The sequence below is a fragment of the Trachypithecus francoisi genome, unplaced genomic scaffold (genome assembly GCF_009764315.1).
Source record: "Trachypithecus francoisi isolate TF-2019V2 unplaced genomic scaffold, Tfra_2.0 Lachesis_group21, whole genome shotgun sequence".
Taxonomy (NCBI): Eukaryota; Metazoa; Chordata; class Mammalia; order Primates; family Cercopithecidae; genus Trachypithecus; species Trachypithecus francoisi.
The window spans coordinates 46,286,281-46,304,356 of NW_022681467.1; the positions used below are offsets into that span (position 1 = coordinate 46,286,281).

Genomic DNA, 18,076 nt, shown 5'->3' on the forward strand with positions numbered 1-18,076 from the left:
GTATGGGAATCTGCAGGGTTTCAAGTCGGGGAAGAGCATGGTGGGATTTGGTTGTTGACTGACTAACTGACCTACTGGGTTCTGCACTCTGCTCTGGCTGGGGACCCCCACCTGTCCACCCCATTGGCTCCGACAGACAGAGGTTTGGCCCCCCTCAGGATATCGGAAAACTGCCCCAGTCCCCAGGCCTGCCCGCTCGTAAACGGTTCCCTGAGGGCTTGCACAGTGCCTGGCATGAGGCCCTGGAGCCAGGGGGCAGCAGGCCTGAGCTTATCAGGCTGTGGCCTCCGGGAGCAGAAACAACCTTCCGCCCAGGGACTTAGTACCTAAAGCCGGAGGAGACACAGGACGGGGCAGCAGGCAGGGCCTGGCCCGGCCAGCATCCCCCGGGAACTCGGCCACAGGGTCAATGCTGTCCCCCAGGCCCATCTGTGCCAAGCCTGCTCCCTCATCTGATAACCCCCCACGGCACCGGCCACATAGATTGCTGGCCCTGCCTCCCTCCTGGTTCCTTCCTGACAGCCCCAGGAGCAGGGCGCACCCACAATTCCCACTGTTATGAAGACAACAAGGCTGGAGAGGTGAGGTCACTTGCCCCAGGTCACAGAGCCAGAAGAGGTGGCCCCATTGCCTAGTCTTTCAGACAGGAAGAACATTCCTTCCCAACCCTGCCTTAGGAGACCCAACCCTGCGCCAGTTTTGCTCTGTGACCTTGGGTCAGTGGCTCCACCTATCTGAGCCTCTGGTTTTTTGGTTTTTCTTTTTTGGTGTTTTTGTGGGTTTTTTTGAGATGGCATCTTGCTCTGTCACCCAGGCTGGAGTGCGGTGGTGCGATCTGGGTTCGCTGCAACCTCCGCCTCCCAGGTTCAAGTGATCCTCCCACCTCAGCTTTCCAAGTAGCTGGGATTACAGGCACGTGCCACCACACCCAACTAATTTTTGCATTTTTAGTAGAGACGGGGCTTCACCATGTTGGCCAGGGTGGCCTCAAACTTCTGACCTCAAGTGATCCGCCCGCCTCAGACTCCCAAAGTGCCGGGATTACAGGCATGAGCCACCGCACCCAACCTGATTTTTTGGTTTTTCAAAAAAATGTTTGTAGAGTTGGGGTTGTGCTATGTTGCCCAGGCTGGTCTCAAGTTCCTGGGCTCAAGTGATCCTCCTGCCTCCGCCTCCCAAAGTGCTGGGATTTATAGGCGTGAGTCACTGTGCCTAGCCAGAGCCTCAGTTTTTTTTATCTGCCAAGTGGACCTGCTAAGCTCAGGCAGATCAACTTCTGGAGCATTTGAAATGATAACCGTTCAGGTCTCAAGGGAATGATAGGTTTATCTCAACACCAAGATACTCTGTTTCTCTCAATCTCTCTCTGTCTCTCAATCTCTCTCTCTCTCTCTGCAAGGCTGCCTGAGAGTGAGCCTTCGGGTCTCTGGCAGCAGGAGGAGGATGTCCCTGCCCATTAACAAGCCCCGCCCCTGCACCCCGACACAGGACACAGGCGGAACTTACGCAATCCTCCGGCTCTGTGTGCTGCTGAAGCCCGCGAAGGAGGCACTCCGGCCCACGAGCCCCACAGCCCCTGTGTCCCCAGGGGACAGGAACCGCAACCTCACTGACATGATGGTCACCTGCAAGGAGAGGACAGGAGAGTCAGCCCGGCACCACCATCCAGCGAGTGCTGTCCGCAGGTCAGCCACCTTCCACCACCACCTACAGACCTCACTATGGCCCCAGAGTGTTGTGGGGGCTGGTACTGTGCCTGGCTCACAGGTCAGCAAGCTGAGGTCCCATAAGGGTAGGGGACCTGATGGGGGACGGTGATGGGAACAGAATTCGAACCCAGGTGTCTGTACTCTGCACTCTGTGCTCCGGTCCCTAATGCTGGGCAATGCTGCCTCCCAGAGCAGGAGGATGGCACCTCCTGAACACAGCCCTCTCACCCCCACAGATACTCCTCCCCCCTCCTCCAGCCCTCCCTGAGCACCTAACACAGGTGAACTCTGCAAGGCAGGCCAAGTCTCCCTATCCTCAAGGGCCGAACAGTGATGATACAGTCTGTGTTGGAGTGATGGGGGTCCCCAGAGGGCATCTGACCCAGCTGTGAAGAGGCGCCCAAGAGGTGAGGAGGAAGGCTGAGGTGAGTGGGTGTCCAAGGCCGAGAGAACAGCCCGAACAAAGGCCAGGACGCATGAGGGGCCTTGGTGTCATCCACAAACAGCAAGAAGCTCAGTGGGCTAAAGATGAGGTCAGAGAGGCCGGCAGGGCTCGGGTCCCAAGGGGCCTTGGTAGCCCCAAGGAGGGGCTTGGCCTTACAATGGGGCAAGGGTGACTGGGAGCCATGGGAGGGCTTTGAGCAGGGGGTGGAAAAGCCCAATTCACATGAAGCCAGGCTGCTGGCGTCAAGGGCTGATTCCACCCCAATCCATTGCCCCGTCTCCGACCTGCCCTGCAATGGGGTCAACCCCGAGCCCTGGCCATCTTCTCTTTTTTCCAAACCATCTCTAGATTGGGAAAATGCCACCCTATCCCTTGGGAATGTAGGTCAGCATCTTCCAGCACGGGCAACTGGAAAGTTCTCCTTCATATCTAACCTAAATCTCAGCTGCTATAGTTTCATACTTTGCTCCTTTGCCAGGGTGGTGTCAATCCAAGGATTCCAGGGACCCCACTGCCCAGACAAAACCTATGAAAAAGCTCCAGTCCACCTAGGCCCTCATCTTCCTGCACGATGAGACCCCCATGTTCCAACATCTCTTTCCCCCAGGGGCCAAGTCCACCCTGCCACACCTCTGCTCACTTGGGGGCCTCTGCCTGGTAAAACTTCCTCTATCGAGCCACATCCTCCCAGCATCTACTACTGCATCTCCTGGCAGATCTGTGCAGCCTCCACAAGCCTCCTCCCATATATCCCCCACCCCACAGCCCCACATGTGCTGTACACAGGAAAGCTTGGCAACAAAGAAGGTGGACCTGAGCTCAAATCCCAGCTGTGCCACTCAGGCTCTGGGCCTCAGTGATCACAACAGTAAAATGGGAATTCAGAAAGGACCTCCATGGAGACTGCTGGAAGGACCAAGGAGAGCACGTCCTGAGAGCCCCCAGTATGCAAGAGACACGTCAGAAGGGCTGGCTCTCTCTGTGCAATTGGCTAAGACCCCAGCCCTGCAGGTGAGCCAGGTGACCCAGATGAGCCAGATGACTCAGGGAGAGCCAAGTGAGAAGTGAGCAGCTTCTAGCCCTGATGGAGGAAGGTGGCAAGCATTTGCTGACCACTCGCTGTGTGGCAAGCCTGGTGCCCCATGAGTGGCTACGAATCCATGAACAGCTATGAACTCATGACTAGCAGTGTTGTGTACAGATGGAGAAGTTGAGGCATCATTCACCAAGTGCTCATTACTCATTACTAAGCTGGCCCTGCACTAAATGCTTTATGTAAATTATGAAATCCACACAACCCTCTTAAGAGCAGGAGCTTTTGATGACCCAATTCCATAGATGAGGAAACTGAGGCTCAGAGAAGTGATGAGACTAGCCAGGGGCCCCAGCAGGGCACCTGACCACTGGGTTCAGAACCTGAGGATGCCCGATGTCAGAGCTTGTCTTACCTGCAGTCAGGAGTGCCTTGCACTGGGGCCTTGCAACGCCCCCCCACCAATAAAGAGGTCTCCCACAGTCCCCTCCTGTGCTGTGCTGTGCTGAGCCAGCTTGTACCAGCTCACAAGGGTCAACTGGGCCAGGCACAGTGGCTCACACCTGTAATCTTAGCACTTTGGGAGGCCGAAGCAAGCAGATTGCCTGTGCTCAGGAGTTCAAGACCAGCCTGGGCTACGTGGTGAAACGCTGTCTACTAAAATACAAAAAATTAGCTGGGGGTGGTGGCAGGCGCCTGTAGTCCCAGCTACTCAGGAGACTGAGGTAGGAGAATCACTTGAACTCGGGAGGTGGAGGTTGCAGTGAGCTAAGGTCATGCCACTGCACTCCAGCCTGGGCAACAGAACAGGACTCTAACTCAAAAACAAACAAACAAACAAACAACAAAAAAAAAGAGTCCATTGTTAAATGTTCAGGAATTTTGTAAGCCTGTTGACATCATGTTGGTGGTTTGAAATCAGGCACAGTAAGAGTATTTACACCACAGAAAGCGGCAAGTTCTACAAGTTAGAGTTTCTGTCTGCTGCTTGTTAAACATTTATGAGCTCTTCACTGCTGTTGCCCCTATCAGCACCTGTGCAGGGCCTGAGACACTGCTCAAACTGCTTGATCCCCCCAGCCAAGCCAGACAAGAGAATAAGGACGGAGTAGGGAGGGATTCCCCAAGGTGTGTAGTTGGGACGTACTCTGGAGTCAGCCTGGGGACTGGAGCTGAAAGAGGTCTCCCCGGCCCCTCCCTCTGCACCTCCCCATCAGAAGCCTTCTGGGCCATTCCTGGAGCTTCACCTCAGTCACTCCACTTCAAGGTCAGAAAGAAGGACAATTGCTAAGCAGTTCCTCCCCATGCAATGCTCAAAACAAGCCCCAGGTCGTCCTGCTCAGTGTGAGAGACAGGAGGACAAAGGAGGGGAACTAAGGCTCAGAGCAGACCTGCAGAACCTGACAGCAGATTCATCACTCACAGCACTATGAGGTTCAGTGGCCCCATTTTTCTTATGAGGAAAGAAAGGCTCTGAGAGGTGAGAGGCAACTCAGGGACACACATATTTCTTTCTTTCTTTCTTTCTTTCTTTTTTTTTAAGACAGGGTCTGGCTCTATTGCCCAGACTGGAGTGCACTGGCACAATCTCAGCTCACTGCAACCTCCACCTGCTGGGCTCAAGTCATCCTCCCACGTCAGTCTTTCAAGTGGCTGGAACTACAGGCACACCACACCCAGCTAATTTTTGTATTTATTGTAGAGATGGTTTCGCCATGTTGTCCAGGCTGTTCTTGAACTCTTGAGCTCAAGCGATCCACCCACCTCAACTCCCCAAAGTGCTGGGATTATAGCCGTGAGCCACCATGCCTGACCAGGACACACATTTTTCAAACTGAAGTCTGGCTCTTCCTTCTTCCACATGCCATCGCCACATGGATTGGCTTCCTGGCTAAACCCTCCTCATCTTTCAGCCCACATGTCCCCTTCCCCAGGAAGCCTTCCTGGACACTTCCCCACTCCTAGCTGTGTCCGGTGTTTCCTCTGGACGCCCCTGACTTCCTCTGTGAGAGTGGACTGTGAATGGTGACTTGTCTATCTCCCCATCCTAGACAGGGAGCTCCCTGCGGGCAGAGACCAGGTGCATGGAAGATTGATAACACATCTTTATTGAACCAGAAAACAATGAAGGAAAGGTTGAGGCTGCTTCCCCTACTTCACCAGGCTGTTCAGCCCGAGAGGAAGGTGCTGGAATAATAACAATAATAATAATAATAATAATAACCACTATGTGCTAGACTCTAAGGCAAAGATGGACAAATGTTTTCTGTAAAAAGCCAGATAGAAAGGCTGGGCACAGTGGCTCACACCTGTAATCCCAGTACTTTGGGAGGCTGAGGTGGGTGGATCACCTGAGGTCAAGAATTCGAGATTAGCCTGGCCAACATGGTGAAACTCTACTAAAAACACAAAAACTAGCTGGGTGTGGTGGCACACGCCTGTAGTCCCAGCTACTCTGGAGGCTAAGGCAGGAGAATCGCTTGAATCCGGGAGGCAGAGTTTGCAGTGAGCCGAGATCGAGCCACTGCACTGCAGCCTGGACAACAGAGCAAGACTCCATCTCAAAAACAAACAAACAAACAAATAAAAAGCCACATAGTACATATTTTTGGTTTTTCAGGCCATACAGTTTTTGTCACAACTACTCAGTTCTAGCATTTTAGAGCAAAACCAGCTGCAGACATTATGTAAATGAATTATGCCATGGCTGTGTTTCAGTAAAACTTTATTTACAAAAGCTGCAGCAGCTGTTGAGGATGATGGGTGGCCCTGCCTCTGACCCTTGGGTAGCCAGCGCTGCTTGCTACCTGCTCTAAGGACTTAAAATTGTCATTTCATTCTCCAACACCATATGAGACAAGTACTATTCTTATCCCCCATTTTGCAGATAAGGAAACGGAGGCTCATGTCAGGCATGGCGACTCACGCCTGTAATTCCAGGACTTTAAGAGGCTGAAGTGGGCGGATCACTTGAGCCCTGGAGTTCGAGACCAGCCTGGGTCTCCTAGTGAGAGCTGGTCCCTACAAAAAATACAAAAATTACCCGGGTGTGGTGGCATGCACCTGTAGTCCCAGCTACCGCGGGAGGCTGAGGTGGGAGGATCACTGGAGACTTCCCGGCAAGTCGAGGCTGCAGTGAGCTGAGACTGCACCACTGTACTCCAGCCTGGCTGACAGAGTGAGACCCTGTCTCAAAAGAAAGAAAGGAAAGAAGGAAAGAAGGAAAAGAAAAAGGAAAGGAAGAAAAGAAGGAAACCGAGGCTCAGAGAGGACGGAAATGAGTCCTCCAAGGTCACACAGGTAGGAAATGCCAGAGCTGGAAGTGGACCTGGGCGCGTGGACTCCAAAGCCTGGCCTCGGGACTAGGCTGCGCTTGCTCCCCGAGCTCTGCTGAGGACACACCGCCCTCCCAGGAGCCAGACCTCCTCCAGGAGGGAAGAGGCTCCAGGATGGAAATAGGATTGGGAGGGGGACCTGCCAAGCTAGAAAGGTAGCCCTGGGTGGTGGCCGAGAAAAATCAAGCCCAACCTCTTTTGGCTTCAGGGTATTGCAGCCCCAGCCCCTGTGGGCCCCTTGGGGCCGGCGGACAGTGACGGTTCCCAGGCAGCTCAGCTGCGCCCCCTCCCGGCTGGGCCTAGTGGGGCTGATCCATGACGTTGACCTGGAGTCCAGCCAAGCTGTGTTTCTTGTGGTAAAAGAGACACATCTCCCCCTGGATGATTGGGGATGCGACGGCCAGGCTGAGACCCAGAATCTCAGGAGCCTTCAGCGAACAGCTCCTGATAAGTCCAGTTTGTCACCTGCGACTAAGGGTGACATTCCTGATATTTAAGCCCTCGCACAGCAGCAAGTGGAGGCTGGGTGCTGGAGCAGGGTCTTGAAGACCCTGTCCCCTCCCACTATGTGTCACCACGCCTGCTGGGGCTGGCATTAACCCTTTAGCTACCGGATTGTGGGCAGGTCTAGGAGGTCCCTGGGGAGGCACTGGAAAGAGAGGAGGGACGCTTGGGGGGCTTAGGGCAGCCCTGGGTAACCAGCACTCTGCAGGCATGAGAGACAGGGCAGAGACCCTGCTGGGCCCCAGGGCAGAGCAGGGAGGCACAGAGTCATGCAGTTCCCAAACCTTTGGTGGCAGACAGGACAGCCTCTTCCACTCCGTGTCCCTCGCTGCCTCTCTCTGGCCTGGCACTTAGAACTGATGCCGTTCAGACCTGGCTGGTGAATGTGGGGAGAGGAAGCCAGATGCTCCCAGACACTGGGGACTGTCCTGGACCTCCGTCCCCAAGGTGTGGCTGGAGGAAGCAGAGCCCACTCCCGCTAAATCTGTCCTGCTCACTGCTGGCCGAAGCTGCCCTGCGTCTCCTCCCCGCTGCCAGCCAGAGGGAACCTGCAATTTCACCTCATTTAGAGGTAAAACATCTAAATTTAACGTCATGGGCTTTCGGGGCTGGGTGGCTTTTATGCCTGAGTCCCTCACTTAGGGCTCTTTTTTATCCACTCAAATGCCAGCCAGGGCTTAGTTTGCTTATAGTAGTTTCCAAAATAGCTCCTTTGGTTTCGCATGAAAGGAAATGGCAAAATAGCCCAGGAAGAGGAATGTGAGTTTACACAGAAGACAGACGGGCGCCCGAGGAGGCTTCTCTGGGAACCAGTTTGCCTGTACCAGAGGGGGCCCGACAAAGTGTGGAGTCCGAGAGTCCAACTCGCTCATTTTACCGATGGCAAGACTAAGCCCAGGATGGTCACACAACTTGCCTGGACCACCCTAAGGCAACTGGAAAAGCCGGAAGGACCCAAACTCCTCCTCCCTGCCAAAGCACGGGCCTCAGCTGGAGCCCCCCTCCAGCCTTTGCCCTGGCTGTGCTCTCTGCCTGGCACACCCCTCCCTTCCCCCAGGTCTTCCATATCGCTCTCTCCCAGCCTGCAGGCCTCACAACCAAGGCCACCTCCTCAGAGAGGTCCTCACTGACCCCCTTGGCTAATGTGGCCTTGCCCCCCACCCATATTCTTCAAAGAACTCACAGTTCTGACTATCTTATTCATCAGTTAATCAAGTATCCTTCTCAAGAATCTTAGCTCCTGGGGGCAGGGAGTTTTTCTGTCTTTTTAAAAAAAATTTTGGGGCCAGGCAGACGCCTGTAATTATGGGCTCATGCCTGTAATCCCAGCACTTTGGGAGGCTGAGGCGGGTGGAACACCTGAGGTCAGGAGTTCGAGATTAGCCTGGTCAACATGGTGATACCCTGTTTGTACTAAAAATACAAAAATTAGCCGGGTGTGGTGGCGGGCTCCTGTAATCCCAGCTACTCAGGAGGCTGAAGCAGGATAATCACTTGAACCCCGGAGGTAGAGGTTGCAGTGAGCTGAGATCACACCATGGCACTCCAGCCTGGGCAGCCAAGTAAGATTTTGTCTCAAAAACAAAAAGAAAGAAAGAAAGAAAAAAAGAAAATTTAAAGATATATATATATATATTTTATAGAGATGGGTCTTGCTATGTCGCCCAGGCTGGTCTCAAACTCCTGGCCTCAAGCGATCCACATGGTGTGAGCCACCATGCCCGGCCTGCTTGTTTTTAAAGAAGGTATTTAAATGAAAAGAGACAAATTTAAAGGACCCTTGGTTTAAACAGAGCAGGTTGGAACCACCCTCACGGCAGCCCATGGTCCTGGCTCTGCCACCCTCCAGAACCATGTGGAGCCAGGAGGGGACACCCAAGGTGTCTCTGTGCAGAGGACAGCGGCCTGATGGACAGAGAGATGATGAGTGCCCTGATTTCTGATTTAGGAGAAGAACAAGCAACTCCTTGGGAAGCCCCAGTGTCCCCTGCGGTCCACTGTCCCAGGACTGCAGGCAAAGGGACACCTCCTGCCCGCAGACCAGTCAACAGCAGGTACAGGAGTGAGGACCGGGGTCCAGGGAGGCCGCTTCCCTCTGTCTGTCAGTCTGCAGCCCTGGGTCCCAGCCCACTCCACTGGCGTTTCCCCAGATAAAGATGACTCATGAATTTCTGTGAATTATCCAGAGAGCGTTTTAATTCAAATGGCCCCATCACTGCCCCGTCACCACTCCCACCAGCCATGCCAGGGGTCAGCCAGGAGTCACCTTGAAGACAAAGTCTCTCTTTGGGAGAGAAGCCTCTTGAGGCCACTGTGGGGGTGGCTGTGTATTGGGGCGCCAGGTGGGAAGGCAGCTGGGGCCTGCACAGGCTGGGGAAGAGAGCACGGGGCGTGGGGGGTGAAGGAAGATAAAGATGGGGTCGTGGGAGGGAGCTGGGGAAGCTGGGCCTCCAAGAAGCACAGGCTGACTTGGGGATCCCATCTCAAATGCACCCCACCCTGGTCTCCAGCTGTAGGAGCAGTGATAAGGATGGGGACAGGCAGGAGGGACTGAGATGAGGTGAGAGCAATTGGGGACTGCAGACAGACCCCTGACACTGAGGGAGTGAGGTGACCTGGTGGTCGCTGTTCCAGGCCCAGCAATTTTGTTTGACTATCAAAAACCGGAAACAGGCCGAGTGTGGTGGCTCATGCCTATAATCCCAGCACTTTGGGAGGCCGAGGTGGGTGGATAACTTGAGGTCAGGAGTTTGAGACCAGCCTGGTCAACATGTTGAAACCGGATCTCTACTAAAAACACAGAAATTAGCCAGGCGTGGTGGCACATGCCTGTAATCCCAGCTACTCGGGAAGCTGAGACAGGAGAATTGCTTGAACCCAGGAGGCAGAGGTTGCAGTGAGCCAAGATCGCACCACTGCACTCCAGCCTGGGTGACAGAGCGAGACTCCAACACACACACGCAAACAAACCCTGAAAACAGCAATAATGCCAGTGGTACCCAACACGGCTATAGGACTTGTGCAGTGCCAGGCATTGCTCAAAGAATTCACTTACTGAATTCCTGGTACCCAGGAAGTCTGGCCTCGAGCCTGTGCTCTGCACCCGCTGAGCAGACCCTGTCTTTCTAAAACCCCGGCCACTGGACTGGACACACAGCCTCTCACTCACCCCCACAGCTCCCCTGGTGTAGGGCACTGTTACCATTGTATAGACAAGGAGACTGAGGCTCATCGAGATGGAGCCACCTGAAGTGGCAAGTTGGTAGCATTGTGCCTCCAATGACTCACCTAAAACGCCTGCATAAAGAGCCAGGTGCAGTGGCACTCACCTGTAGTCCCAGCTACCTGGGAGGCTGAGGCAGGAGGAACACTTGAGCCCAGGAATTTGAGGCCAGCTTGGGCAACACAGTGAGCCAAAAATAAATAAATACAATACAGGTAAAGTGCTTGTGTATAGGCAGTGTGGTGCAGGTGCGTGTACGCCTGACCTAGGTCCCATGAGTGACTAAGGGATATGCAGTGCAAGGCTCTCCAATCAGAAGCCCTCACTCTAGAATTGGTTATGGGAGGGTCCCTGGACCTTGGCATGTAATGCTTTGCTGTGGAGGCTGTCCTGTGTGTTCAGCAGTGTCCCCACACCAGGAGCACAGCCTGTGACAGCCTGGCACATCTCCAGACACTGCCACACGTCCCTGCGCTAAAGGCATCTCTTCGGATCTGGGCTGGAGCATTCATTGACCCATATGGTGGCTTAGGCATAATTTTCCATGGGCGAAATGAGTAGTATTGAAGACACTATGGTATTTGGTTGGCTACAGTATTGCACAGGCACCTTCCCCTCACACAAACAGGTGTGGGACTCTGGCAGAACACATGGCCTGACACCTATGGAGGAGGCCTGGGTCTGCAGCTCCCACAGGGCCTCTGCCACTCCAGCCATGACACACACACATGCTGTCACCAGCCTAGGATGTGGACAAAGCCTGTAGGTCTGAGACCAAGGACATGAGCTTGGAGGAGCTGGCTGGATGCCTCAGACCTTTGGGGCCACTTTGCCAGAGCAGAGCTGAGACCTGCCTGAGACCTGCCTTCATTGCAACCCTGGCCTTGCAGCACTGCTGCATGGGAGGAGAGACCGGGTGAAGGGCTATCTCCCCTTTCCATCCGAAAATAAACAAAGGAAAAACGCCTGAGTGTGATGAACACACGCACTGGTCAGGCTCAGCTCCACGCTGGGAGGGTGTAGATTCAAACCCAGGTGGGCTGAACTCCGAAGCGCACCTCGGCCAACCACTGGTCACTGGAGTGAACCGCCCCCAACCGTCTGTCATCTCAGGGACAAAACCCTGCCCCCCTCCACAGGGCTGGACAGCAGAGCCGCTTCCCTCTACAAAACAGTCAAAAAAACAAAGAAAGACTTCCAGGCCTGCTGCTGCCTGGGAGAACCCTGAGGTTCCTTTTTGGAGCGACCTCTCCATAAGACGCACAGGCCATGCATGGGCCCACGAACACATGAATTACTTCTAGGATCAGAAGACAAAAAATGATTCTTTAGGTCAAAGAAAATGTGTTATTATATAATAGTAATGTATTCATTGTTACACCAACTTGTAATATCCACTTCTTTTTTTTTTGAGTTGGAGCTTTGCTCTTGTTGCCCAGGCTGGAGTGCAATGGCACGATCTCGGCTCACTGCAACCTCTGCCTCCTGGGTTAAAGCGATTCTCCTGCCTCAGCCTCCTGAGTAGCTGGGATTACAGGCATGCACCACCATGCCTGGCTAATTTTTTGTATTTTTAGTAGAGACGAAGTTTCTTCATGTTGGTCAGACTGGTCTTGAACTCCCGACCTCAGGTGATCTGCCCGTCTCGGCCTCCCAAAGTGCTGGGATTACAGGCCTGAGCCACCGCCCCCAGCTCTCCTTTTTTTTTTTTTTTTTTTTTTTTGTGAGAGACAGTGTCTCGCTCTATCATCCGGACTGGAGTGCAGTGGTGGGATCACAGCTCACTGCAGCCTTGACCTCCTGGGTTCAAGCCATCCTCCCATCTCAGCCTCCTGAGTAGCTGGGACTACAGGTTTGTGCCACTGCACCGGGCTAATTTTGTTTCAATTTGTTTAGAGACAGGGTCTCTCTGTGTGGCCCAGGCCGGGGTGCAGTGGTGTGATCATAGCTCACTGCAGCCTCCAGCTCTGGGCTGAAGCAGTCCTCCCACCTCAGCCTCGTGAGTAGCAGGGACTACAGGTGTGAGCCACCACACCCGGCCCTGTTTCTTATTGGAAGGGCCCCTGCAGGCCAAGATGCTCGGTGCCCTGGGAAGTCATAGCGTGACCCTGCCCTTGACCCCTCCCAGCCCTCCTGGGAATTTGTCTCCAGCCACCTCCAGGTCACAGGCTCCCTCCCCATCTCTTCCCCACCCCGGAGCTGTGTTACACAGATCAGTTTAACACTTCCCACACTAAACAACTGAAACTGAGGGTTTTATCTCCCACTCTCCTTGCTCCCAGTTCCGCATGGCCACTGGCCTGGCCGAGACAGAGCCGCTGGAAGTGCCCGGCTGGACCTCATGCTTGACCTTCAGCATTTTACTTAACCCTCGAAATGCAGGGCGGTGGCCTCCACTGGGTCCTGTTCAGCCACTACTCCTAGAAATGGTCTGGGGGGTGTGGGTGGGGCCCCCTGGAGAGCCCGTGGACGTGTTTGTGCCATCGCAGTAATACACCCACCCCTTTCTGCTTCCGCAGAGCCTGGCCGGCTCCTCCCCATTCCAGGGAGAGGCTCCTCCTGCTCCCACTTCCCTCCTTTACATTTGGCTACTACTCTTAGGGGTGGGCCTTTGCTTACTTTGCATTTTCCTGATTCCTAATGAGACTAAGTATATTTCCTTAGGTTTACCGGCTTCCCAATCTCCTCTTCTGGGAATTACCAGTTCCTATTCCTTTGTCCAGTTATCTGCCTTCTTCTTGATTCCTGGGAGCGGCTGATAAATCCTAGATGACCATCCTTTCTCAGTTTTCTCCCAGCCCCTCACCTTTTACTCTTAGATTGTTTGTGTGTGTGAGTGAGAGAGAGAGAGAAAGAGGGGGAGAGAGAGAGAGAAATAGGTGTGTGGGGGGAGAGAGAGAGAGAGAGTGAGTGAGAGAGAGACACAAGCTTCAAATGCTTATGTGGCCAAATCTGTCACGGGTTTTCCTTCTGTGTTTTAGAGTTTGGAAACTGTTTTCTGGTCTCTAAGATTAAGTTGCTAATCTGTTAACCACTGGTATCTAATTCCCTGGGGGAGAAGCTTGTCTTCCCAGCCAGGCTGCAAAGTCCCCCAGGGCATGGCTCCATCTCCCCCTGAGGAAGGCCTTGGTCAAGATATTCCACTGCTCCTCAGAAATACTCTGAATTTGTCCCCTCCTTCCCACCTCCACCCCTACTCACCAGGACCAATCCCTGCCTCCCCCTTACCCTCTGCCCCACATGAATACCACAGTGATTAAAAAAAAAAAAAAAATCCATCAGAGGCCAGGCTCGGTGGCTCATGCCTGTAATCCCAGCACTTTGGGAGGCCAAAGCAGGCAGATCACCTGAGGTCAGGAGTTCGAGACCAGCCTGACCAACATGGAGAAATCCCATCTCTACTAAAAATGCAAAATTAGCCGGCCGTGGTGGCGCCTGCCTATAATCCCAGCTACTCAGGAGGCTGAGGCAGGAGAATCGCTTGAACCTGGGAGGCGGAGGTTGCGGTGAGCCAAGACTGTGCCATTGCACTCCAGACTGGGCAACAAGAGCGAAACTCTGTCTCAAAAGAAAAAAAAAAAAAAAGAAAAGTAAAATGTCCATCAGGTCTGGATGCAGTGGCTCAAGCCTGTAATCTCAGCATTTTTTTTTTTTTTTTTTTTTTTTTTGAGATGGAGTCTCGCTCTGTCCCCCAGGCAGAAATGCAGTGGCTGGATCTTGGCTGGCTGCAACCTTTGCCTCCAGGCTCAAGTGATTCTCCTACCTCAGCCTCCTGAGTAGCTGGGACTACAAGTGCACACCACTACACCTGGCTAATTTTTGTATTTTTTTTAGTAGAGTTGGGGTTTCACCATCTTGGTCAGGCTGGTCTCAAACTCCTGACCTCAAGTGAGCCTCCCACCATGGCCTCCCAAAGTGCAGGGATTACATCCGTGAGCCACCATGTCTGTCCAAATACCACCACTTTGGGAGGCCGAGGTGGGAAGACCGCTTAAAGCCAGGAGTTTGAGACCAGCCTGGGCAACATAGACAGAAGTGAAAAAAAAGTTGGGCACACGTTCTCAGGACCCCCTGAGGCTATGTCCTGGGCCATGGTCACTCATAAATAAAATGTTTTAATTAAAACTAAATTTTTACAAATTACTTGGGCATGGTGGTACGTACGTATAGTCCCAGCTACTTGGGAGGCTAAGGCAGGAGGATTTCTTGAACCCAGGAGTTCAAGGCTGCAGTGAGTTAGGATCATGCCACTGCACTCCAGCCTGGGCAACAGAGTGAGACCACATCTCTAAAAACATTTTAAAATAAACAAAAAATTAAAAAGTTCATTAGTTTGTCACTATATTGCCCAGGCTGGTTTGGAACTCCTGGCCTCATGTAATCCTCCCACCGCAGCCTCCCAGAGCACTGGGATTACAGGCGTGAGCCACTGCACCTGACCCCAACCAAAAATTCTTAAGGCACATTTTTGATACTAAAAACATAGTATTTTATAACTGCTAAAATAGATATATTAATTCTAGTCTTTTCTTGTGCACAGAAACAAATTACCACTTTAGTTGCTCAAGGAGAACATGCATACATGTTAAATGCATTAATTTGTTGAATATAAACATGTAATACTTTTTATGACCTCGATTGGTACATCTTTCTTTTCTTCTTTTCTTTTCTTTTTTTTTTCTTTTTTCTTTTTTTGGCAAGATCTGGCCCTATCACCAGGCTGGAGCGCAGTGGTACAATCTTGGCTCACTGCTACCTCTGCCTCCCGAGCTCAAGCAATCCTCCCACCTCAGTCTCCTGAGTAGCTGGGACTACAGGCATGTGCCACCATGCCCAACTAATTTCTGTTTTGGTTTTATTGTTTGCTTTTTTTTTTTTTTTCTTTTTTCTTTTTTCTTTTTTCTTTTCTTTCTTTTTTTTTTTTTTTTGTAGAGATGGGGTGTCACCATGTTGCCCAGACTACTCTCAAACTCCTGGGCTCAAGCGATCCTCAACCTCAACCTCCCAAAGTGTTGGGATTCCAGGCGTGAGCCACCGCACCCAGCCACCCCGCCCCTTTTTTTTTTTTTTTTTTTTGAGACGAAGTTTCTCCCTTGTCACCCAGGCTGATAGGGGCGCAATATGGGCTCATTGCAACCTCCACCTCCATGGTTCAAGCAATTCCCCTGCCTCAGCCTCCCGAGTAGCTAGGATTACAAGTACACGCCACCAAGTCCAGCTAATTTTTTTGTATTGTAAGTAGAGACAGGGTTTCACCATGTTGACCAGAGTGGTCTCGAACTCCTGACCTCAGTCAATCCGCCTGCCTCAGCCTCCCAAAGTGCTGGGATTACAGGCATGAGCCACCGCACCCTGCCCCTATTTCTTATTATAAAGTAGTTTACAAAAAAATTCCAGCAGCCAGCTCCAGAGAGGCCTTGCTCTGTGGTGTCTAAGGATGGAGCCCAGGCAGGGATGGCCAAAAGCTCGCTGCCCACTGCCCAGGAAGGCAAGACCACCGTTGTGTCCCGTTCTACCCCTCAAAAATAAATCACAGTCAGATCATGTCATAGTCAGGACAAAGCCTGTTCGCAATCCATCCTGTGTCTGTGGATCCTCCCCAGGTCTGTAAGGCAGCAGCGAGAGATGCGGCCTCTCCCACTCCACCCAACACGTAGCCAGGGCGAGGTGGGGCCAGGGGAAAGGCTGGCATGCCAAGGCATCTGAGTGGCAAGAGGTGAGCGGGTGAGGTGAATGGGGACTATGTTAGAAGGACCCTGTAGGTGGTGAGATGCTAGGGCCATAGCCTAAGGGCACTGGGAACCCTGTAGGCATGGGCAGTTCAAGCCCATCCCTGCTCCCTCCAGCTGCTGTCTGTCCATCCCTTTCACACCTGACCATTTGCCTAACCTAGATCCTTCCTGTCTTGCATTTCCTCAAGCATCCAGAGCCCAGGACAGCTGAGTCAGCCCTCTGGAATGCCCACAACTCCCCATAGGCCAGCTGGCCTTGGGACTCCCGCACAGCCACGTGAGCCAGGGGAGCTGGGTCTGTTTGCTAGTGGAGGCTGTTAACAGCACGGGAAGTGGTCAAGGGTTCAACAAGAGATGAGCCATCTGGTCCTCCAGAGGTAAACAATTTACGCAAGACACATCAAGCCGGCATGCTGTTCTGGTTTTTCTTTTGACAGTGAAATATGCAGTTTCTTTTTCATCCTGGTGCCTATTGGAGAGGGAGACTGACCCAGGCACTCTGACCCCAGCTGAAGTGCCTCCCTGGGGCAGGATCGTGTCTAGGTAGAGAGGCAGGAAAAGTCAGATTTTCTTTCACATCTTTGTTCCATTCCCAGGACTGAGCAACTTTATATATGTATGTATGTATTTATTTATAGACAGGGTCTCACTATGTCGCCCAGTCTGGAGTGCAGTGGTGCGGTCACAACTCACTGCAACCTCAACTTCCTGGGCTCTAGTGATCCTCCTGCCTCAGCCTCCTGAGTAGCTGGGACCATAGGTGTGCACCACCATGCCAGAAGATTTTTGTATTTTTGGTTAGAGACAGGGTTTTGCTGCAATGTTGCCCAGTCTGGTCTCAAACTCCTGAGCTCAAGCGATTCACCCTCCTGGGCCTCCCAAAGTGCTGGAATTACAGGTGGGAGCCACCACGTCTGGCTCAGGACTGAGCAAATTTAAGTCAGATGGTTAACCTACATCCTGAGGAGAGTGGATTTCCTCCCAAAGGAACAGACTTATTTTCTAGAACCCAAAGCCTTGAATTTCAAGAACCTTCAGCCTTAAATCCATTTCCTGTTGGAAGCAGACCCCTCCTGGTCTTCCCAGGTATTGCAACCCTGCTCTACCAACCACTACAAATGCCCACACAAAAGGAAGGGGGCTCCATTCCTGATGCTCAGAGTGGAGTCAGTAGATTCTTAAGCATGTGAGATATGTATGTGGCCTAACAGCCTGAAATAAACAGCTTGTGCTGGGATTGTAATTCTAGAATTTTCAAAAGTGTTGCAAAACATTCCAGGCAGACACTAGAGTTTGTGTGCTACAAGTTGTTTATTAATTAATTTCTACTTTGCCAAACATTCTTACTTGGGTCTCCTGGGAGATGATTTTGTTGGGAATGCATCTCCCGTTTTGTAATGAAGATCACCAGGGAAAGAAGGCTTGCTTCACAGGGTCTCATATTACAGGAAATGTGGCTAACATAGGTCGTTCCCGTAAGGAAAAGGGACCGGGTGCAGTGACTCATGCCTGTAATCCACACTTTGGGAGGCTGAGGTGGGCAGATCACCTGAGGTCAGGAGTTCAAGACCAGCTTGGCCAACATGGCAAAACCCTGTCTCTACTAAAAATACAAAAATTAGCCGGGCATGGTGGTGGACACCTGTAATCCCAGCTACTTGGGAGGCTGAGGCAGGAGAATCACTTGAACCTGGGAGGTGGAGGTTGTCGTGAGCTGAGATCACACCACTGTACTCCAGCCTGGGCGACAAGAGCAAAACTCCATCTCAAAAGGAAAAAAAGAAAAGTGACATCTAGGGACTAGGATTTTGGGACTCTTTATAGACATGCCAATAACCTGTGAGATACGCAACCACAGACTGACACAGAGGTGAGCAGAGGCCTTGGAGTCAACACAAGTTCAAGTCTAGCCTTTGCCTCATTCTCACTATGTGATCTTGGACAAGTCACTTATCCTCTTTGAGCTTCCAGTTCCTCATCTATACATAGGAAGCCACTGAATTATCTTACAGTTACTTTCAGTTGCAAGGACTTGCTCTTTTTCTCTTCATTGAAAGGAAAATACAAAATATAATGTATAGCTTATCTTACCACT

At 52.2% G+C, this 18,076-nt stretch overlaps 1 protein-coding gene and 1 long non-coding RNA gene across 3 annotated transcripts in view; one reads left to right on the forward strand and one right to left on the reverse strand.

Moving 5' to 3' along the window:
* The window catches only part of RIPOR3 (RIPOR family member 3), a 107,378-nt gene that overhangs the window by 45,589 nt on the left and 43,713 nt on the right, over positions 1-18,076 (reverse strand). For both annotated transcript variants that reach the window (XM_033186724.1, XM_033186725.1), the window contains exon 2: positions 1,507-1,625. In XM_033186724.1, coding sequence (XP_033042615.1) covers positions 1,507-1,625 — 119 coding nt within the window. The remainder of the gene's footprint in view (positions 1-1,506; positions 1,626-18,076) is intronic.
* Positions 1,544-3,833, forward strand: LOC117068922. Its single transcript, XR_004431312.1, has 3 exons — positions 1,544-1,685; positions 1,946-2,116; positions 2,633-3,833. It is a non-coding gene; the product is annotated as an uncharacterized LOC117068922 (long non-coding RNA).